Raw genomic sequence first — 20,625 nt, 5'->3', positions numbered from 1 at the left:
ACCTTCAACATTGAATAAACGGTGCCTATGTGTGGCTTATGTAAGCATAGAACCGGTCAGATCAAACTGAACGAGGCGCGCCACATGATCCATTTCGCCCTTCAACAAAGCCCGACACTGTCATGGCTTTGGTCGACACAGGAAAGAGGCCAATTGCCTCGTTGATCCTCCTCTTCGCGGGATGGAAGGCGTTTCTCCTCGCCATTGCACTCGCCGCCGCTGTCAGCCCAGCGTACGACACGTCAACATCACTGTTCCTCGCGCAGCTCCCCGAGGTGCCATCCGCGCCTTTCCTCACGGAGAAACTGACACGATGGGACGCGCTGTACTTCCTGCACGCCTCGGCGCATGGCGGCAAGGTCTACGAGCAAGAATGGGCTTTTCAATTGGGATTCTCGCAGCTCGTGCGCCTTGTGAGCTGGCCTGGGGGTGAACCCATCATAGCCATCCTAGCGGCGACCCTGTCCCACTTGGGAAGCGTGTTGGTTCTGCATCAGCTCACGATTCTAGTCTCAAGGGACTCTCGTTTGGCGTTCTTGACAAGTGTGCTGCACATCTTATCTCCCGCGGGTATCTTCCTCTCTGCGCCGTACGCTGAGAGCTCGTTCGCTGGACTGTCGTTCCTGGGGAATTGGCTATTCGCCCTGGGGTACGAGTACGCTAGCGAGCCATGGAAGCGAACTTGTGCAATTGTGGGTGCCGGTGCTGTGTTTGGCGTGGCGACTGGGTTCCGAAGCAACGGGTTGGGCAGTGGTGTGCTCTTCCTTGTGGAAGCTCTACGTTGTGCCGCGCACTTCATCGAGCGCCCTACTTTGGTTCGCCTTGGCAGACTTGTGGCCCCCGTTGTTGGCGGGACAGCCATTGCCGCCGGAGCTGCCATTCCGCAATTCTACATCTGGCAGCGCTATTGTGGCGAAGGACATCTCAGGCCCTGGTGCGAGAAGACTGTGCCTAGTATCTACAGCTTTGTGCAGGAACATTACTGGTGAGTTTTTGGGATCTGAATTTGTGTGACTAATTCTGACGGTGTTTAGGAACGTTGGCTTCCTGCGATATTGGACGCCGGAGCAGATCCCCCTTTTCCTCCTCGCATCGCCTGTTCTCGGCCTGCTCATCGTCTCGGGTACCAAAGTCCTGCTTAAATCTACTTCTGCCTTCCCGATTGTCTCCTTCAATGAGAAACAGAAGGTGTTTGTGCAGACACTCGCGGGCGTGCAGGCATTTATCGCCATGCTAGCCATCACGAATTACCACGTGCAGATTGTCAACCGGCTGTCGTCAGCCTATGTGGTCTGGTACTGGTGGATTGCCAGCTGTCTCATGCAAGAGAAGAGGCGCGATCTCGGACTAGGCATCGTTAGGTTCTTTGTCATGTACGCTGGAATCCAAGCCGGACTCTTTTCGAGCTTTTTGCCGCCCGCGTGAGAGCAGCAGGACTCGCTCTGGCTTGCCCCCTTTTGTAGGTAAATGTATTCAATTTTCTATCTGACATGTCTTTTTTTAAAGCTTGACTCCATCCAAGATGGGCTTGGCCTCCTCGCTCTTCCACCAGCTGACGCCCTCCTCTCCCGGATAGGAGAACTTGTCCATGCTGTCTGCCTTCATCTCGACACTGTACCCGGGCTCCATGGGTGTCTGGTAATAGCCGCCCTTGATCTTGGAGGGGTGGAGGAAGTGGTCGTGCAGGTGGTCCACGTACTCGAGCACCGACAGCTTGCCGCTGACGACGACATAGTCAATGGTGCTGAGGTGCTGGGTGTACTCGGGCAGCCCAACGCCGCCCGAGTGGGGCACGATGGGGATGTTGTACTTTTTGGCGATGAGCAGGACGGCGAGGACCTCGTTCACGCCGCCGAGACGGCAGGCGTCAATCTGGCAAAAGTCAATCGCGCCGGATTGGATGAGCTGCTTGAAGATGACCCTGTTCTGGCACATTTCGCCCGTGGCCACGCCGATGCCGTGCGGCTTGAGGGCGTCGCGGATCTTCTTGTGGCCGAGGATGTCGTCGGGGGAGGTGGGCTCCTCGATGAACCAGGGCTTGAAGACGGCCAGCTGCTCCATGTAGGAGATGGCCTCGGGGACGGACCAGACCTGATTGGCGTCGACCATGAGGACGTTGCCCTTGTCGTAGCCAATAACGTCTCGGGCAATGGTGAGGCGACGCTTGTCCTCCTCGACGCTGCCGCCGACCTTGAGCTTAAAGTGGCGGTAGCCCTGGTCGAGGGTCTCCTGGAGGAGGGCCTTCATCTTGTCTTCGCCGTAGCCGAGCCAGCCGGCGCTCGTGGTGTACGCGGGCACGGCCTTACTGCTGAGCGCCTCATCGAGCCTGGCGGCCTTGCCGCCCTCCTGCTGGCGCAGCAGCTCGATGGCCTCGTCGGGGGTGATGGCGTCGGTAATGTACCGAAAGTCGATGCAGCGGACAAACTCCTCCGGGGTCATGTCCGCGACGATGCGCCAGACGGGCTTGCCGAGGACCTTGGCCCAGAGGTCCCAGACGGCGTTGACGACGGCGCCGAGGGCAAGGTGGATGACGCCCTTCTCCGGGCCGATCCATCGGAGTTGCGAGTCGTTGACGAGATGGCGCCAGGTCTTGCCCCAGTCGGCGACTAGGGAGGAGAGGGTGCGACCCTTGAGGCGGTCGGCGACGTGGGTGATGGCTGAGCAGACAATGTCGTTGCCGCGACCGATGGTGAAGGTCTGCCGGGTTCTCCATTAGTTTATCTCGCAGCCTGGGACACTGCAGGGGTGCTGGTTGTCACTGACCATGCCATGGCCTGTGTAGTCTGAGTCGGTCTTCAGGATGCAGTACGCGGAGGAGTAGTCGCCAGCAGCGTTCATGGCATCTGAGCCGGTCTTGTCGAGGGAGGTGGGGAAGCGCACATCGCGCGTAGAGAAGCCGGTGATGGTGATATCAGGCATTTTGACAGGGTGCTGAAGAGAGAGGGAATTATACAGGCGAAGGAGAGGAAGAGGGGCTGACGAGGGTGGGAAGACGCGTCGTTTGTCGCGTTTTAATCATCGGCAAAGGAGAGGTTTCGTTCAGGGTCTGGGTCAACAGTATCTATGTCACGATCAATTGACCCGGACAACCGAGATCGGGGTCTTGTTGGAGATGGCCAGGCGCACGTTTGGCGACGGTGATTGATGGATTAATTCCCGGCGGGTCTTTCCAGCTGATGTTGGATCGTGGAAGTCTGTACGCCTCATGTGGGTTCGCCGAAATACCCGACGGCTTTTGGGGAGGCGTGTAAGCTGACGCGTGAGCTGGTACTTGCAACGCAGATTGTTTGCCATTAGATAATGCAGCTTTATTGATCAGATGCTCCAATTACGCTGTAATGTCTCTGGGCTCTGTCGCGCATTGATCAGTTTTCATGGCAAGTACATGCTGGCAGCATCGTGATTGACATCAACAAATGCCCCACCCCCACCTTAGCCTTGGCTTGGGGAAATCGCTGCCCCTCACTTTCACTTCACTTCTGTCCTGTGCCTGGCTCTGGGGTGCCTCACAACAAAGCGTTGAGATGCCGAAAGCCGAGTGTTAAGGGCTAGCGCAGGTCGCAAATACCAAAGTCATCATTGCTTTCGGAGAATGAACCGAATTGTGAATGATGATCAGAGCTCCCGCCTTTGGGGGCTGTGAAATCCTTCATTGTTAACATATCCGTAAGGAGCATTCCTCGTCAATTAGAACTTTGTGCAACAAAGCCTGGACGAACCTGCTGTGCCTCGGTCACCAAATCTGCTGACTGAGCCGAGCTTATTACCGCATGTTCGATTTCCATTTTCTGAGACGTACAGAAAATAACAATAGGGGTTCCACACCATCATGCAATCATTGAGATAGCATGACGATGGAAGAACCTGACCTGTAGGGTAAGGTAAACAGAACCTGACATTGCGGACCATCCCAGCCCCCAACACGCCCGCCTTCAGGCAGGGGCAATTGTCAATTGCATGAGCGCGCATCACTATTTTACAATGCAAAAAAGAAACAAGCATCTACCGCAGGCTTGGAGATATCCAATTCTTTGCGACAGTCAAGCCTCCTGTCCGTCTAAGACACAAGCCACAAACGGCAACTAGCTCCGTACAAGCAGGCTGAACGTCAGAAACGGAGCGCTCTCAGTTGAGCACGGATCCACCGTTTCTCTCGACGGGCTGACCTTGCGCAGCCACCAGACTTTCATGTCTCACCCTCTCACTGAGACCTATGCATTCCTGGTCAAAGACTCAAAACCCCCAAGTTGGTCGTGCGCTTGCGGCCAATGCGATACTAAGTCACATGTACCGAGCTCCAGCAACGATTTGCATCAATCTCGGTATCTTTTTCCGCCCTGGTACGCGTGATCGCACACCGTCCACGGATGGTGGTGACTGACCGTCTCTTCCCCGCTTGCTTGAAGGATCCCTCACAACCAGCCTTGTTTATCGTACAACTACGTAGTACGTCTGCCAAGCGGTGACGTGTAAACGCCAGCTATGCGGGCCCTCACGCTCAGCCCCTTGGACGGACGCGCAAGTTGAGGCTATGCCGCTCGATAAGATACGGACATATCCCCTTCCGCGCCCTGCCGAACAACACCACGTTTGCCTGCCTTTGCCAGCAAATCAAGACAAGGCAACCCACTGGACACAAACAGGCTGCCCAGTGCCAGACTAATTTACTAGGCTGGCCTGCCGTAATGACAGGTCTCATGAGAATGGCGGTATGCATCTGCTGGACATGGAGTCACTGGGCTGACCTCCTCACATGAGTGAATGGCGGCATGGCTTGCCTTATTCAGAGTCAATCAGACTTTCAGTACCTTGCTCTGGAATGAAGGTATATCTCTCAACCCATTTCATCCATCCAACGTTATTCCTCGCGTGTCAGTGCTATTTTCGAGCCTGAACTCATTGCCTGCCTCGCCGTCGTCAGACATTGATTGAGTGACACCTTGCTCCATCGCTGCCTCTGCCTGTCCGTGTCTGAGTCTGACGCACAGGCTGTCTGCCCGTCCGTCGCCCACTGCCGTCGATCCATCGCCTTTTTAAGACGGAGAACCCGTGCCCACGCAGCGCACGATCGTCACCACCACGCTGGGATTCATTCCAAACCCCACGCCGGAACGGAGGCGAGCCACAAAGCCTTGCGCTGCAATGGAATGTCAAGCCAGCTCACAGCCTGCGGCACGCCGGCCTCAGCTACTGCCTCTGCCGCTGTCTGTGTCGCCGCCCTCACCTTCACATTCACCCTCACCTTCGCAGCCTGCCACCAACCTTCGCGTCCGTCGCAAGCTGCAAAAGACACCAAAGCAGCTCTGTATCAAGGCGTCTGCTCGCAATCGCTCCCACTCGACAGCAACACCCACGTCCACATCGACGCCCACTACCGCGACCTCTGCTTCCCCATCCGGCATATCACCACGTTCCCTCCCTCCTTTGGAATGCTCTGTGGCCGAGACATCTCAGACTCGTGAGCGGCCCACCATGCCCATGCCGACAGACCTCAGCGACTCAAAATGGCTCGAGTATATCGAGCGCAGCGGCCTCATGAGCTCTGCAGATTTACCATATGGTCTCGGCACTTCGCCCTCCAACTCCATCCTCTCTGACTTGTCCAACCTCACCTTCTCTCGATCCTCGCCTCGCCCGTCACTGGACAGCGTCGCCTGCTCCCCACCGCCACCGAGGTCGTCCTCGTCCGCCTCCGTCATGCACAAGCCGCGCAAGTCCCTCTCTAAGAGGAGTCTCATTGCCCCGGCATTCAAGCTCGCGAGCTTTGACGGTCTCTCCCCTAAGAAGAGCGTCAAGGAAATCCGGGTGGTCAAGAGGAAAGCGAGCGTCGAGCTCATCGCCGAGCAGTACCAGGCCTTTCTCGAGTCGAGGGATGCCGAGGAGGAGGAGGAGGAGGCCGCCGCGTCAGAAGAAGGGGAACGTCTTGAGGCATTGAAGAACACATTAGATTCACCGATGCCGACGCCACCACAGGAGGCTCCTCTGCTACTTGAGCCCGTCCGCTTCGACCCGAGCACACATGCCACACCGGTGCAGCCGCAGCAGTCGCCAAAGGCCTCGCCGGTCCGAGATACATCATCTGACCGGCAGCGGGAGACCATCGTCGAAGCAGCGCGACCCGAGGCCACCACCTTGTCTCCCGGCTCCGATGGGACTCTCGTGGCCTTTGAGGAGGATGCCATCTATTTCAAACCCGTGTCTTTCTCTTGCGATTCTTCACCGCCAGCCTCCCAGCGCCAGTCGCTCGACAAGCCGCTGCCCCGGACACCCCAACCCGAAACGACACCCTTGTCCACATCCATCTCGATGCTGTCCAAGGAGCTGACGGCAGGCATGCCGAGCGATGCCCTGCAGATCGGCGTCATGATCGAGGCGTACGAGCGACTGAGGGACCAGACCGACACCAAGGACATGGGCGAGGATGAAAGACGAAATATGCGATCAATGTTTGATTCCTGGCTGGCTGCCCTCCATACCATGCAGAGGGGTCTGCGAGGCTCGCAGTCCAGCCCGAGGAGTGATGAGTGAGGATTTGAGAAGCATTGTATTTACAAACAAGTGTACAAGATTGGTAGCAGGGATGGGACTACTATTAGCGTTGGCGTTTTGGAAGGCATGGACTGTACTGGACTGGCTGCAATTGAGGGTATCCTAGCCACCTCTTCTATTTATCTCTGATCAATATTGACTATTCTGTCAAATCGCTGATAGAGTCACTCTGAATGTACGTTTCCTGCGGTCTATCTTTGTACAAGTCAGCGGTACGTATATGCCACCACATGCCGACGGACAGGTGATGACGATGATGTGGGGGCATGTCAAACACAGAACATGCGTGAACTCGATCGTGAACCTTCTCCCAACGCGCGTCCTTCCATCGCGTCTCGACTGCAGATCAACCCACGCCATGGACGACGACTTTGGCGCCGACGCTGCCCTCCTCGAGGCCATGGCTTCAGCCGATACTGCTGCCCCTCCACGCCCAAAGGTCACCCAACCGACACCCCAGCGCCTCGACAAGGCACCTCCCACCTCCGCCTCGAGCGGCAGCAAGCCAGGCGTCACGCAGCCCACGCCACAAGCCCTCGCGAAACCCTCCGGCGGCTCCTCCATACTCGTATCCCCACGCCAGCGCGGCAACCCTGTCCTCACCGCGCTCAAGAGCATACCGTGGGAGTACTCCGACATCCCTGCCGACTACGTCCTCGGCCTGACAACCTGCGCGCTCTTCCTCTCGCTGAAATACCACCGCCTGCATCCCGAATACATCTACACGCGGATACGCAACCTGCAGGGCAAATACAACTTACGCATCGTGCTGACCATGGTCGACATTCCAAACCACGAAGACCCCCTGCGGGAGCTCAGCAAGACGAGCCTGGTGAACGGCGTCACGCTGCTGCTCTGCTGGAGCGCGGCCGAGGTGGCGCGCTACCTGGAACTGTACAAGGCCTACGAGAACGCCGCCTTCACCGCCATCAAGGGCCAGCAGGCGAGCACCTACGCCGACCGGCTGACGGACTTTGTCACAGTGCCGCGGTCCCTGAACAAGTCGGACGCCATTGCGCTCGTGGCCAACTTTGGCTCGCTCCGGAACGCGATCAACGCCGAGCAGGAGGCGCTCGGCATGATCAGCGGGTGGGGTGGCACCAAGGTCAAGAGATGGGTCACGGCGGTCGAGGAGCCGTTTCGCGTCAAGAAGACGGCCAAGCGTGGCCTACGACGGGACGAGTCCACCGCCGTCGGCGACCGCACGGATGTGCTGCACGAGGCGAGGCCGTTGGCGAGGGTGCCGCTGCGGGAGATGTCGACGACGGGGGAAGGGTCGGGCACCGCCAAGGGCTCCGCGAGTACGCCAGCGGCGGCGGCGAAACAGTATGCTGTCGCTGGCGATGTGAGCGACAGTGAGAATGAGGAGGAGGCCATGATGGCGGCGGCCATGGAGGAGTCGCGGCGGATGGCGGAGGACTCGCAGAGGAAGAGTCAGGGAGAGGACGGGAAGAATGGAGAGGAGGCAAGCGGCTCTGGGTTGACGGATGGTGTTGCCTCTGCTTTGGCCAAGCTGCGTGATGGCAGCTGAAGTGCTCAGTCCTGGAATTCACCTCCTCTAATACCAGCACCATGGACGACTGCCGAAGCTACTGGAAGGTTGGGCACTGCAATCGACATGGCCAATCTTGCCCTCGAGGCTCTACATCCCAACGCGAGGGAGGATCTCAGCTCAATGGTGGAAGCTCACCATGTTCACGTTGCAGTGCGTCATCTGTCAATCGACTGGCCATGCGGCGAGCATCAGGTGCATTCAACGACAGGAGTTTCGGTGGCATTAAACACGCCAATCGTCATGTGCGCTGTCTCAGGTTGCATCGGGGCAGATCACCACTCCCAGTAGCAGATCTGCTCCTAGCTACATCAGATGGCTCTCCGAGCTCGAACTCGGAGAATTGTACACTGCTGGCTTTGTCCACGGGGGTGGCAGTTGCAAAAGCCTTCAAGTGTGGCACGCCCTACAGTGGAATTGGGAGCTACAATTCAATCAGAGGCTCGCTTTGGGACATGATTCATGCAGGGGACGAATCTTACGACCTCGGGCTGGCGCAAATGTCTTACCAATACATCACTATTGACAAACAAGGTTAAGGATCATGCCATGCCGGAATGCACGCCACCATATCCACTCCAGTGCGTGCAGCCAGAGAGGACGGACACCCGTGACCCGCGAGGATGAAGGTGTGAGACTTCAGCCCAACCTTGGTAGCCTTGAGTCTTGGAGTCAGACAACAGCCATGATGGAGCTAGGTGGTGCACTACCGAGGGGCATGGCACTCGACCTTCCCCCGCACATGTTCAGCGAAAGCCGACTGACGCCCACCTGTACTGCGACATGACACGCGGTAAGGATTGTCACGGCGAGCGCAGTTGGTACACGCGCCAGAGTACTACCTGCCCTTCAGGGACAGGTCGCACACTCTCAATGGACGGATATTGCACGCTGATCGTCATTCGGACGCGGGGCAAAAGGACATGATGTGAAGTTGAGAGACAAGATATAAAACACTGGGCAAGCTACTGCTCAAAGGACAGGACGTCCAGCTGTCTGCTCGTGAACGAACCTACTTCGTTGTGTCCGAGGCAATACGATGAAGATGCGAGTGACGAAGAGCTGTCTTCTTTTTAGCCTGACTGGCTCGTCTCTGGCCTACCCAAAGCGCGAGACATCTGCTGGCCCAGACGCGCAGAAAGCAAAGGCAATCAAAGAGACCTATCAGAGGTCGTGGAAAGGCTACTATGACCATGCGTTTCCGAACGACACTCTCACCCCTTTGACGAACTCATACGTCAATGACAGGTATGTCCTATCTTCTTCCTGAATAGACACTGAATATTCAAATAATGCCGTGTAGGAATCGCTGGGGCGTCACAGCGATCGACGCGATCAGTGCGAGTATCGTCCTTCGCGATGAGAAGAGCGTCAATCAGATCCTCGAATTCGTGCCGACAATCAACTTTACGACCACGGCCGAGCCCGGTGACATTTCGCTGTTTGAGACCAACATTCGCTACTTTGGCGGTCTTTTGTCCGGTGAGCTCGTCCTAGTGGCCACCCCTCTCATCCCATACTTACAGTTCAGCCTATGATCTTCTCTCGCAAGAGCCATGGAGCGACCTTGTCACGAACAATACTCACGTCGAAGCTTGCCTCAAGCAGGCTCAGTCCCTGGCAGACTCGTTGAAGTTCGCCTTTGACACGCCGTCCGGCGTCCCTGACCCTATCATCCAACTCAACCCTGAGCCCAAACGCCATGGTTCGACACAGAACAACATTGCCGAAGCGGGCACCCTCGTTCTAGAGTGGACACGTCTATCCGACATAACAGGAGACCCCCGGTACGCCGAGCTTGCTCAGAAGGCGGAGTCCTACATGCTCAAGCCCTCGCCTCCCGAGACCGAGCCCTTCCCGGGACTGACAGGCACCTTTCTGAGCCTCGAGGATGGCACATTTGTGGACAAAGATGGTGGCTGGGGAGGGTACACGGACTCTTTCTACGAGTATCTGATCAAAATGTTCCTTTACGACCCCGAGGAATTCGGCCTCTACAAAGAACGGTGGATTGCGGCCGCGGATTCTACCATTCAGTTCTTGTCAAGCCATCCTTCCACCAGGGAAGACATTACTTTCCTGGCTCAATACGCCGGCACCGATATCATCCCCACATCTTCTCATTGTAAGTGTGCCCGCAGCACACCGCCTAGCACACATCAGGCTGACCAACACAGTGGCCTCCTTCACCGGCGGAAACTTCATGCTCGGTGGCATCGTGCTCAAGGAGCAAAAGTACATTGACTTTGGACTCACCCTCGCCAATTCCTACTACGAAACCTACCGCGGTATCATCACGGGCATCGGTCCCGAGGGCTTCCGCTGGGTCGACAATACCCTCCCCACCAACTCAACCAATAACCTACAGCCACCTAGTGAAGATGCCGGGTTTTGCGAGAAGGCTGGGTTTTGGGCCACCTCGACCGCCTACATTCTCCGTCCCGGGATCCTCGAGACGCTGTACTACGCCTACCGTGCCACAGGCGACAAGAATTACCAGGACATGGCGTGGGAGGCATACGAGAACATTGTCGCGGCAGCCGAGACGGGTGCGGCGTTTAGCAGCTTGCGCGACGTGACGGTTGTGGGTGGGGGGTACATTGACAAGATGGAGAGCTTCTGGCTGACCGAGACGCTCAAGTATTTGTTCTTGATGTTTGACGAGGAGAGTGAGCTGCAGGTCCAGAAGGAGGGCAGCAAGATGAGATGGGTGTTCAACACGGAGGCGCACCCCGTCAAGATCCGATAGGCAGTCAGCTCACATTACAAGCAAAGTCTCCGTCTTGAATAATAGCATTAGTGATTACATTGGTTGCGTTATGGTCGTTGTTGTACAAGTCGCTGAATACTTAAGAGCCACCATCGCGCTTGGCGTATTCCTCCTCCATGCGCTCTTCATATTCCCTGTCCGCTTGCTTCTCGGCTTCCGTCTTCTCCCGCGTGACGCCTGCACCGGTGTTTGCGCCAGCGCCGGTGGGCTGTTGCTGTGTTGGGAGAGTTGAGGTGGTGGTTGTGGTCTCAGGCTTGTCCTGAGCGGATGCTGAGGTGTTGGTGAAGGATGGAAGGCCCATGTTGAGTTTTGACAAGGTGAGCGTATAAATGTTTGAGGGATAGAGTTTGATTATTTAGGTATTTTTTTTTTACCTCACTGGGACACGGTTCAGAGGAAAGACCCGTCTGTTTTATTCACAGGCTGGTGGAATGTCGATGAAGCTCGTGGTGAAGTTCGACCTTGGTTGTGGCGATAACTGTGGCTGTGCAATACGTCATGTGGCTTGGCACCGGATAGAGCCGGGTGCACCGCCACAGTCTGTCCTGCCTACCCTGTGGACTTCTTTAGCGCCAAGTCGGGGGGAACAAAACGGATGGCTATAAGTCAAAAGACAATTTTGGGTCAATGGCCCTTAAACCCCGAGCCGTCGCTGGAAATGCCAGCTGGGAAGAAAGTGAAACGTAAAATATCGGTACAAAGTTGGGCATGAGAACCAAATCAACAAAATGCATGAAAGATTCCATGTGACAACAGAATAGGTATTATAAAATATTTATCGCTATGCCAAAGGTCCCCCGAAACCAAAAAACACTACCTGTCTGCTTCTCATCTATGTACATATTTCACATGCCTTTTCCGATCCATTTCAGGTGGCTAAAGACTCCCCTTTCAAAACTCCCTGCTCTCACCCAGCCCACAGACGTCAAACACGCCCTCTTCGGGCACCTCTCGTCTCGCCAAAGCCTTGCGCAACAGCTCGGGCGGCTCCATCACCGGCTCCGTCGTCAGCAGCCACGTGCCCCAGTGAATACCAATGGCGCGCTTACATGCCGTGTCAAGAAAAATCTCCACGGCATCGTATGGATTCGCGTGTACCGGGCTGAACGACGCGCGAGGACTGTACGCGCCAATGGGGATCAGCCCCAGATCAAAGGGCCCCTTGTGGTATCCGATCATCTTGAACTGCGGGTTCCGCGGGAGATGGTCGTGCGTGGGCGAGTAATCGTCCTCATCGACAGAGTGCCCAGGCACGGCGCGGTATCCCGTGTCGCCGCCGAAGAACACGCTGCTCCCACCGGACGAGACAGCCCACGAGGCCCAGAGGGTGGTGTCCCTGTCGAACGGCGTGCGGGCGGAGGTGTGCTGCGCGGGGAGACACGAGAATGTCGCCGTCAAGGGCTTTTGTGAGCTGCTCTCGTCGTTGTTGACCTGCGGGACGGTGATGTGGACATTGACGTCCTCCCACCAGTCCATCTCCGTGACGTTTGCGGTCCCTGAGCTGCGAAACCACTTTTCGAGACCGAGAGGGACGAAAAAATGCGCATGGGGGAAATGCTTCTGGACTTCAAGCGATGTGGGGTGCGACAGGTGGTCGTAGTGCGAGTGGCTGATGACCACGGCGTCAACGTAGGGCAAGTCTGCCGCTGAGGCGGGCGCGGGCGTGATGCGCTTGTTGGAGAAGAGATCGAGAGGGAAGGGCGAGCATGACTTTTCAAAGACGGGGTCGAAGAGGACGCGCAGGCCAGAGGGGAACTCGACGTAGTAGGCGGCGTGGCCCAGCCAAGTGGCCCTGAGTTTGGGGGTGTCACGGCTGGGGAGGAAGGTTGGTTTGACCAGAGGAATGGGCAGCGGGTCAGGGACGGTTGGGAACTTCATCTTGCCGGTGAGAATAGGACTGCGGTGGGCATCAATGTCAGTGCGCTGTCTTAATTCTGGTGGTGCCAGGAGCAAGTGAGTCCAGTCACTCACATGAAGATGTGCTTCATGGGCTCGAGTGGCCTGTAGCTGGGATAGGGGTTCTTGAACCCGGTTATGCGTCCATTCTTGACGACATGGTGAGGCCTGGCTTTCTCCTGGTCGGGGACAAGAGCGTTGGCGACGTTGGTCACCTTTGTGACGGGCGCAGAGGTGGTCATGGTGGCTGTGGATCTGAGCAGTATTCTAGGGACTGTCATTCGAGGAGACGAGAGCATCATGGGGAGCGAAGTCGACCTGAGGGGGGAGGCATGGTCGAGATAATATACGGAAGCTCAATGGCGTTCGAACATGGCATTTGGTGAGATCGGAGGCTTTGCGCCCGGGTACCAGCACGGCACGTGGGAGATGGATGCATCAACGGACTTAGGGCCATTTATTAAGTGCGTGAGGCAGTGATCTTGCCACAGGGCAATTGTCATCTACAGAAGGCATAATTATATGTACGTATACCTATGAGTCCTCAGTCGAAACATAAGTCATTTCCCACAAGGACGACAAGTCAATCGCTTCCAATTGCCAGACTTCCACGATATCAAAGCAGCAGAAAAAATGTATGAGATCATGACGAGGCCTAGACCCAAAGAGGCGGCCGCAGCGAATGCCGCCCTCCCGCAATCCGAGCGCTAGCTCCGTTCCGGAGATAGGGGCGTGGCGCAGTCCGAGACTAGTCTAGTCAGCTCACTCATTTTAGGATAAGCTACAAGTTTGCAAGTGTCCACGAACGACAGACTTGTGAGACCCGAAATGCAAATGGTATTGAAAAGAAATAGACACGCTATCCAACGCCCTCCTCGCATCAGTCATCAATATCATCAGTCAACCAGCTCCCCCGCGCGCTCACAGCTCTTCGTCGAGCCTCACGGTACCCTCGTCAGCACCCAGCTCCCCCTCGAGCTCCTCCGTCACAAAGCCCTCGTAGTCGTCCAGGCCCTTCTGCACATGAATCTTGAACTTGATCACGTCGTTCAGCATGCGGTCAATCTCTGTATGGAGCTCCTCTCGGAGTGAGTTGGCCCGCAGTACCAGCTGCTCGTACCTGTCCTAGTCAGCATCGACCGCAAGAGAAACCGAGAGAGTGCAACGTACTCAATCGTGGTGTTGATCTCCCGCTGCTCCAACAGCTGCACACCCTCACTCAGACCCGCCCGCATCTGCGACAGTTCTTTCTCAATCTTCTCAATTTGCGCATCCGAGTTGAGCTTCTGCGCCTGGGTCACCTCTTTGGTCTTCTCCCACTCTTGTTCGGCCGCGCGGACACGGTGGTTGAGCGCTTCGACCTCGCTACGCTTGTCCTCAATCGCTTCCTTGATGCCATCCAACAGGTCGTGATCTTTCATCATATCCTCCATCGCAGCGCTTCTTCGCTCGGATATTTCCTTGCGCAGCGAGATGAAGTGATTGCGGATGGACCCGCGAAGATCTAGGTTCAGAATGTGGCCAGGCTGATATCCAGTGGTGGGGTCCTCCAAGAGCCGCCCTGTCGATGCTGCGTTGACCGAGGTTTTGAAATTCGATGATGTAAAATCCGAGTTGTCGCTGACCTGGATCTGGAGCTCGTAGTCTTGTCCGTGCGCATTGGCAGCGGTCGAGGGTATCAGGGCAATCTGGTACGCGACTGTGTTGTACCGATCCACTGTGCGCTCCAGCTCCTCCAGCTTGCGGCCCGCTTCGGCCTCTCTGTCAGATGCCTTCTTCTTGACCTCCTCCAGACGCTGGCTGGCCGACTCAATGCCCTTTTGCAATCGCTCGCGCTCGGAATTCATGCGGTCGATATCCTGCATGCTGATTCCCTGAGCGTCCACCGATTTCTGTAGACTCCGTCTCTCGTCCTCGGCTTCCGATACCTCAGCATTGAGCTTCTCCAGTTCCTCCTCGAGGACCTGTATCCGGTTCTCGTATTTGTCGGTGCGCTGCATGGCCAGGTGGTTGTACTCTTCAAACTTTGCCTTGTCCTCCTCCATGATTTTGAAGTGGTTGTCGAGCACAGCAGGGTCGGGCGTCGCCTTTTGCAGGTCCTCAATCTCCTTGAGCAACCGCGCATTCTCGGCTTCCAGCATCTCAAGTTCAGACGTGTACTTGGAGTTGCTCTCCTGAAAGGCCACCGCCATGTCCGCCACGTGCGGCGCCAGCACACGCTCCGCCTCCTCGTCTCCCATATCTTCATCCATAGCCAGCCAGTCCTTATACGCCGTGCTCAAAAAGTGGAAAATGATGCGATCGCCGCTGACGTCGACGCCGCTCTCCATACAAGCATCGTCGTACCGCCCAGCAGCAAACCCATCCAGCATCTGCGCCAGCTGCATCATCCAGTGGAGCAGCCCCAGGAATGTGTACCAGTTCTGTCCACCGACTGCGGCGATCTGGCTCTTTGTGATGCTCCGTTCGAACGGGTACCGTAGTTGCTTCAATATCGGCGGGACTTCCTGGTCAATGTTCTTTTGGAAGCGGTGGCTCGGGTCGATGCGGTGATACAGCCATTGGAACATGTAATTAAAGTCCTTTTGCGTGGGCGACTTCATGACGTTGGCCGAGAGAACGTGCTTCATCTCCAGCTCAAAGTTGTGGTGCGTCATGTACTCCATCAACTCCTGACCCAGGCGCGCCTGGTAGGAGCGATCTCTCAATGGGCGGGGATCTCTCGGTACCCCAGCTGCTTGGGGCGTCGCTTGAAAAAAACTCTGGCCGCTGACCGGCGCGTCCCTTGATTGACGCGGGTGGTATACACTGCTTCGTCTGTCGACATCGCGAGTCGCGGCAGCCGGGGTGAAGCTTCCCTTTGGCTGATACGACTGGCGTTTGTTGGCGCTGTAGTCGCCGCCGATCGAGAAGCGCGGCTGGCTCGGTCGCGACATCGCGAGAGATTGTCGCGAGCCCGACACGGAGCGGCCAGCAAAGTTGGTGCTGCTCGATCGCTTCATGGTCGAGCCAGGTTGAGGGATTGCTGTGTTGTTGGTGATGCCGCCCAGGGTCTGTGTGGATGAACATTAGCATTGGCGCGATGCGACGGGATGCGTTTCGCAGGAGCAGCTAGTGCGTACCTCGCGAGGTCTACGGACGGACCACAGACCCGTGTCCTGCGACATTGCGGCCTCGGAGTCGTAGGTATCGTTGCGTCGTGAATCGTAAGGTCGTCAAGGTCGTGATGACTACTGTGAAAATAAGGACTTGAGCGCGCGACAATGCGCAATCCGACGTGGAATGGCCTGTGACCGAAAAGTATTGGTGTTGCTGGGCATGAAAGTAAACAAAACCGCAGAGTGACTTTGATTGGTGCCCATAGTGGGCCTATCTCAAGCTGTGCTCTACTGTGTCGCGCGCGCACGTGACGCGTCATCTCCAGACTCCAGCCGAGACGCCGGCAGGTGGAGCTTGCTTGTCCGTCGTCACTGCTGCCTCGGCCCAAGACCGGCCTGATCAATTGCCCACCCACCTGATTTCACAGATCGACGAATCTGGTAGTTATTCGATTGTCATCTTCCATCAGCGACAAAGGTGTGATGCGATAGCAGCATCCACGGCCGGCAAGATGTCAATTCGCGAAGATCTCGTCGCCTCAGCGGTATGTATCCCGTCCCCAAGTTGTTCGTAGGATAAGCTAACAGCGAGCGCAGGTGCAATGTCAGTTGCCGTACCCTTGACTCACATCCAGCGAGGCTAACAAGTGACAAAGTCCTCCAAGACCCGAGCGTGGCGTCTTCGTCCGTCGAGAACCGCATCTCCTTCCTCCGCTCCAAGAACCTCACTCAACAAGAAATCGACAATGCACTAGCGAGGACAGGCGCGCCTCCTGCGCCTGCGCAGCAGGCATCTTACCCACAGTCTGGGCCCCCAGCGCCCTACTATCCCCCATACGCGCAACAAGCATGGCAACCGCCGCCTCCACCGCCGAGGAGAGACTGGAGGGATTGGTTCATTGCGGCGACTGTGGCTGGCGGCGTTGGCTATGGACTCTACGCATTGGGCAAGGTATGTCATTCAGACACATGGCCATGGGATCGCGCTGACCTATCAGCGATATGTGATGCCTCTAGTAGCGCCACCGACGCCAGAGAAGCTGGAGCAAGACAAGAAATCCATCGAAGAGCAATTTGACCGCGCATTCGGCCTCGTCGAGCAGCTTGCCAAGGACACCGAGGAGCTCAAGAAGGCCGAGCAAGCACGGAGTGACCGCCTCGATAACGCTCTCACCGACCTCGAAGCTGTCATGTCTGATCTCAAGGCTGCCAATCGGAGACGCGAGGATGACGCTCAGCGCGTGAGGGAGGAGGTACAGGGGTTGAAGGACAGTATTCCGAAGGCATTGAACAACCAAAAGGAACTGGCGGACACACGTTTGCGAGAAATCAACGGGGAACTGGGCAGTCTGAAGACGCTGGTCACCCAGCGGATGAGCGCCCCAGCCGCGTCTTCGCCTGCCGCCCCTTTGCGCAACGGCACCCTAGCGTCAACAAATGAGCCGTCAGGGACAACCGTTGAGACTGCCTCAGAACCATCCGCCGCTGCAAGCTCTCCTTCGACGGAATCGCCCAAGAAGCCTTGGGCGCCGACCCCGCGCGCTAAGCCATCCATTGGTGGAAAGGCCGCCATCCCAGCTTGGCAAATGGCTGCTGCGAAGAAGGAGCAGGAGGAGGGTGGCTCGTCAGCTACTACACCAGCACCAGCCAAGGTGGAGGATGAGCCTGCCGCATCAGCGTCTTCTTCGTAAAGAAGGCGACGTCGATAGATGTACTGTATGTAATGGAGCGTTTGTGTTTGGCCCTTCTTGTCCACAAAATGCTGTGAAGATTCTTGCTGGTCGTGACGCTGGTTTGAGAAATTTGTGATGCGAGGGCCAGAGGGTCACTGAAACTAACGCGTCCAATTGACGCCCAGCCCGATATCATAGCCAGGCTCCGCGACGGCAATTCCTAGTGGCATGAAGGAGATGCCCGACACGACACACCGATGCCGTGATAAGAAGGATCGCGTAGCTAGAGGACGTACGCTAGCATATCTCAAGCCTACGAGCCATCGACAACGACTCCAGAGCCTATCGCCACGAGACGCGAGTCATGGGCGAGTTGGCCTCATGCCAGTTGGTTATGGTGGTGCTGGAAGGAAAGTCACTTAAGCTTCGTAGGTACTCGAGAAAACCGTATATTTCACGGCGATTTTTCGTCGTATACCACCACGCGTATACTGATTTATATTGCTGTGGAAAAGTAACCGCCTCCGCGGGAGAGCTCATGTGCTGACATCAGGCATAGGAGCGAGCATCTTGTATACGCCGCCTTACTTTAAGTTCAGGCAATCCAACGCCACAATGTTCTCTCAAGCACTAGATAAGTCAACAGACGCCGCTTCCTATCCACAGCGCCCATGTGACTTTCTTACTCAACAATATTCAATTCGAATTCGCCTCGCCAAGATTAACCTGGAGTCTAAGGCAACATGAGCCGCCTCGCTGGCGAGCGACACTGTTCGTGTGGGCGGAGAACATTCCCAGATTAATGAGGCACGGCTTCCAGTGGTCGCATGACCACGTCCAATCTGGCGCGGGATCAATGGACCTGAGGAAACGGACGCCTATGCTGCTTCTACGGCGCTATCGACACATGAGAAGATATTTGGTCCACGGTCACGGGTGGCAGGGCTATCTGTGCGCATACGCTATAAAGAAATCGACAATCATCGACTTCGACCTGGAGTGGATAAAGAAAGACACAGTACAGGAGGTGGTTGCATACAACTGGAGGCGTGAGAAGGTCTATCAAGCGCGGCCACAGCTGGGACATTGCTTCAACGCCGTCTACGACCAGATGCCGCTCCAGGGATGGTGGCCATGGCCAAAGTAGGCTGGAAGAAAGAAACATTACGGATACTATCAGATTATGAGCCAAATGCATGGAAATGTTTCATTCTTCCATGTCACTTATGCATGGAATCTGTGACGCCTTCATTGACACGTGTACCCCACCCTCCTTCTCAACCCCGTGCCGAGGCCGAATCGATCTTGATGGTACCCACCTTTTCGTCCCAGTATGATGGATAGAAAGCATCCTATTGAGCCAAATCCCCTCGACGCTATGCTTCGTCTGGGAATTCATCGCGAAACCCGGCGGCTCGGCTCGTTCTCATAGAAGCCTTCCCAGTTCCCGGTTCCCTGTTCCCACCTTACTCGCAAGGTGTGACTTGTTGGACAAAGCCCAACTCCGCATATTGTCATGGCAGACCGATCATTTGATCGTTTTCTCTCCCTTGCTCTCTAGAGATCTCCTCTACATCCCTCCCTTCTTCCTTCTAGCTAGCCTCTGGATCAAAGAGGGCACCGACGACAGAGATGGATCTCCAAAACGTCAGGTTGCTGCTCATGCTCTTGCCAAGAGTGCCACTCATCGCGCGCATGACAATACTGCATCTGCTGCACCTCTCCGAATCGTCAAAGTACCTGGACCTGAGATCGACTCTTACAATAGGCGTGCTCAGAAGTTTCCTGACGCCAACGCCAGGGAAATCTCGGAGCATCTCTGCTGTTCAGAAACTGACACTACGAGATCCGGGTGTCAAGGGGCGGATATGGGTCGCCACGTACACGGCACCTGAGCCGGTCGGGTCCAACGTCAAAGACATACTTCACAGGGCTGTGAAGGACTTGAGAGACCCTGGTCTTGGCGCGTTCGAATTTGACATGCCAGAGCTCAAACCCGTCGAGGCAGAATGGACAGGCTATCGGAAAGATGCTTCGGCAGACGAAGCACCACCTGATGTACCAGAGCAAGCCAAGTACCAGAAAATGATGGAGGAGGTCACCAGTCCCACGACCATATTGTACCTCCACGGAGGGGCGTACTACCTCTGCGACCCGGCCACGCACCGTGCGACCAGCAAGAAACTCGCCAAAATCACGGGAGGCAGAAGCTACTCCGTCCGCTACCGACTTGCGCCGCAGGCCCCATTCCCATCTGCTCTTCTCGACGCCCTTGTGTCCTATCTGACCCTTCTCTATCCGCCCGAGGGAGCGTGGCACGATCCTGTGCGGCCAGAGAACATAGCTATGGCAGGCGACAGCGCAGGAGGAAATCTCATTCTCGCCCTACTGCAGCTCGTCCTCCACCTGCAACGAACGAGCCAGAAGGTTCTCTGGCAGGGGGAAGAACGCGATGTCCCTGTGCCCAGCTGCGTGGCCTGCAACTCGCCATGGCTAGACATTACACAATCGTCTCCCTCGTGGGAAGGCACCACGCCCGCACCGTGGGATTATCTACCGAAACCAGAGCAAGTGGCCTCGTCAGAGATAGAGCCTTGTTCTATATGGCCTGCCACACCCGAGCGGAAGCATCTTTATGTCGCGGACGATCTGATCACCCACCCACTTGCATCCGTGGTGGTGAACAGCAGCTGGAAGGGTGCTCCGCCTGTGTACATGTGCACAGGCTGGGAGATACTCGCCTTGGAGGACAAGTATTTTGCCAAGAAGCTTGAGAGCGAGGGAGTCACGGTTGTCTTTGAGGAGTACGAGGCCATGCCGCATTGTTTCGCCATGATTTTGGACAAGACTGCGAATGCTGCGCGGTGTTTCGAAGGATGGGGTAGGTTCATTCGTACGTGCACAACAGGAGGCACGGTAGAGTCGAGCGCTGTCGAAATCAAGGCGAAGACTCGGGATGAGAAGGTGTTGGCATTTGACAAGCTGAGCAGCGTCAAGGACGAGGACATGGTAGAGCGTGTGCAGAAGAAGGGCGAGCTCCTAGCCAAGCTTTGAATAGCACGCACACATTCATGGAGTCTGTTTTTA

At 56.3% G+C, this 20,625-nt stretch overlaps 10 protein-coding genes across 10 annotated transcripts; 6 read left to right on the top strand and 4 right to left on the bottom strand.

Annotated features, from left to right (window-relative positions):
- Positions 1-122: 122 nt before the first annotated feature.
- On the top strand, positions 123-1,425 carry J7T54_005597 (GPI mannosyltransferase 2; the record flags this gene model as incomplete). Its single annotated transcript, XM_051504033.1, has 2 exons — positions 123-985; positions 1,035-1,425. The coding sequence occupies 2 exons, from the start codon at positions 123-125 to the stop codon at positions 1,423-1,425; spliced, it is 1,254 nt and encodes a 417-aa protein (XP_051364424.1).
- A 75-nt stretch (positions 1,426-1,500) lies between these two features.
- On the bottom strand, positions 1,501-2,919 carry J7T54_005596 (L-galactonate dehydratase-like protein; the record flags this gene model as incomplete). The annotated part of the gene is made up of 2 exons (XM_051504032.1): positions 1,501-2,697; positions 2,764-2,919. The coding sequence occupies 2 exons, from the start codon at positions 2,917-2,919 to the stop codon at positions 1,501-1,503; spliced, it is 1,353 nt and encodes a 450-aa protein (XP_051364423.1).
- A 2,223-nt stretch (positions 2,920-5,142) lies between these two features.
- On the top strand, positions 5,143-6,528 carry J7T54_005595 (uncharacterized protein; the record flags this gene model as incomplete). The annotated part of the gene is made up of 1 exon (XM_051504031.1): positions 5,143-6,528. One exon carries the CDS (start codon positions 5,143-5,145, stop codon positions 6,526-6,528), a length of 1,386 nt encoding a protein of 461 aa, XP_051364422.1.
- Positions 6,529-6,907: 379 nt separating this feature from the next.
- On the top strand, positions 6,908-8,080 carry J7T54_005594 (mating-type switching protein swi10; the record flags this gene model as incomplete). The annotated part of the gene is made up of 1 exon (XM_051504029.1): positions 6,908-8,080. One exon carries the CDS (start codon positions 6,908-6,910, stop codon positions 8,078-8,080), a length of 1,173 nt encoding a protein of 390 aa, XP_051364421.1.
- Positions 8,081-9,140: 1,060 nt separating this feature from the next.
- On the top strand, positions 9,141-10,850 carry J7T54_005593 (mannosyl-oligosaccharide alpha-1; the record flags this gene model as incomplete). Its single annotated transcript, XM_051504028.1, has 4 exons — positions 9,141-9,349; positions 9,405-9,583; positions 9,633-10,226; positions 10,279-10,850. The coding sequence occupies 4 exons, from the start codon at positions 9,141-9,143 to the stop codon at positions 10,848-10,850; spliced, it is 1,554 nt and encodes a 517-aa protein (XP_051364420.1).
- A 100-nt stretch (positions 10,851-10,950) lies between these two features.
- J7T54_005592 (uncharacterized protein) lies at positions 10,951-11,172 on the bottom strand (the record flags this gene model as incomplete). Its single annotated transcript, XM_051504027.1, has 1 exon — positions 10,951-11,172. One exon carries the CDS (start codon positions 11,170-11,172, stop codon positions 10,951-10,953), a length of 222 nt encoding a protein of 73 aa, XP_051364419.1.
- A 590-nt stretch (positions 11,173-11,762) lies between these two features.
- Positions 11,763-13,009, bottom strand: J7T54_005591 (putative NAPE-hydrolyzing phospholipase D; the record flags this gene model as incomplete). The annotated part of the gene is made up of 2 exons (XM_051504026.1): positions 11,763-12,768; positions 12,843-13,009. The coding sequence occupies 2 exons, from the start codon at positions 13,007-13,009 to the stop codon at positions 11,763-11,765; spliced, it is 1,173 nt and encodes a 390-aa protein (XP_051364418.1).
- A 679-nt stretch (positions 13,010-13,688) lies between these two features.
- J7T54_005590 (kinetochore protein NDC80) lies at positions 13,689-15,934 on the bottom strand (the record flags this gene model as incomplete). Its single annotated transcript, XM_051504025.1, has 3 exons — positions 13,689-13,887; positions 13,938-15,820; positions 15,890-15,934. The coding sequence occupies 3 exons, from the start codon at positions 15,932-15,934 to the stop codon at positions 13,689-13,691; spliced, it is 2,127 nt and encodes a 708-aa protein (XP_051364417.1).
- Positions 15,935-16,377: 443 nt separating this feature from the next.
- J7T54_005589 (Peroxisomal membrane protein-like protein) lies at positions 16,378-17,556 on the top strand (the record flags this gene model as incomplete). The annotated part of the gene is made up of 4 exons (XM_051504024.1): positions 16,378-16,410; positions 16,463-16,469; positions 16,522-16,817; positions 16,864-17,556. 4 exons carry the CDS (start codon positions 16,378-16,380, stop codon positions 17,554-17,556), a joined length of 1,029 nt encoding a protein of 342 aa, XP_051364416.1.
- Positions 17,557-19,170: 1,614 nt separating this feature from the next.
- Positions 19,171-20,592, top strand: J7T54_005588 (AB hydrolase superfamily protein-like protein; the record flags this gene model as incomplete). Its single annotated transcript, XM_051504023.1, has 1 exon — positions 19,171-20,592. One exon carries the CDS (start codon positions 19,171-19,173, stop codon positions 20,590-20,592), a length of 1,422 nt encoding a protein of 473 aa, XP_051364415.1.
- Between the last annotated feature and the right edge of the window lie 33 nt (positions 20,593-20,625).

Source organism: Emericellopsis cladophorae (genome assembly GCF_022114955.1).
Source record: "Emericellopsis cladophorae strain MUM 19.33 chromosome Unknown NODE_7_length_695568_cov_118_814649, whole genome shotgun sequence".
Taxonomy (NCBI): Eukaryota; Fungi; Ascomycota; class Sordariomycetes; order Hypocreales; family Bionectriaceae; genus Emericellopsis; species Emericellopsis cladophorae.
Note: the sequence above shows the minus strand (reverse complement) of the source record. Positions and strands in the feature narration are given on the sequence as shown.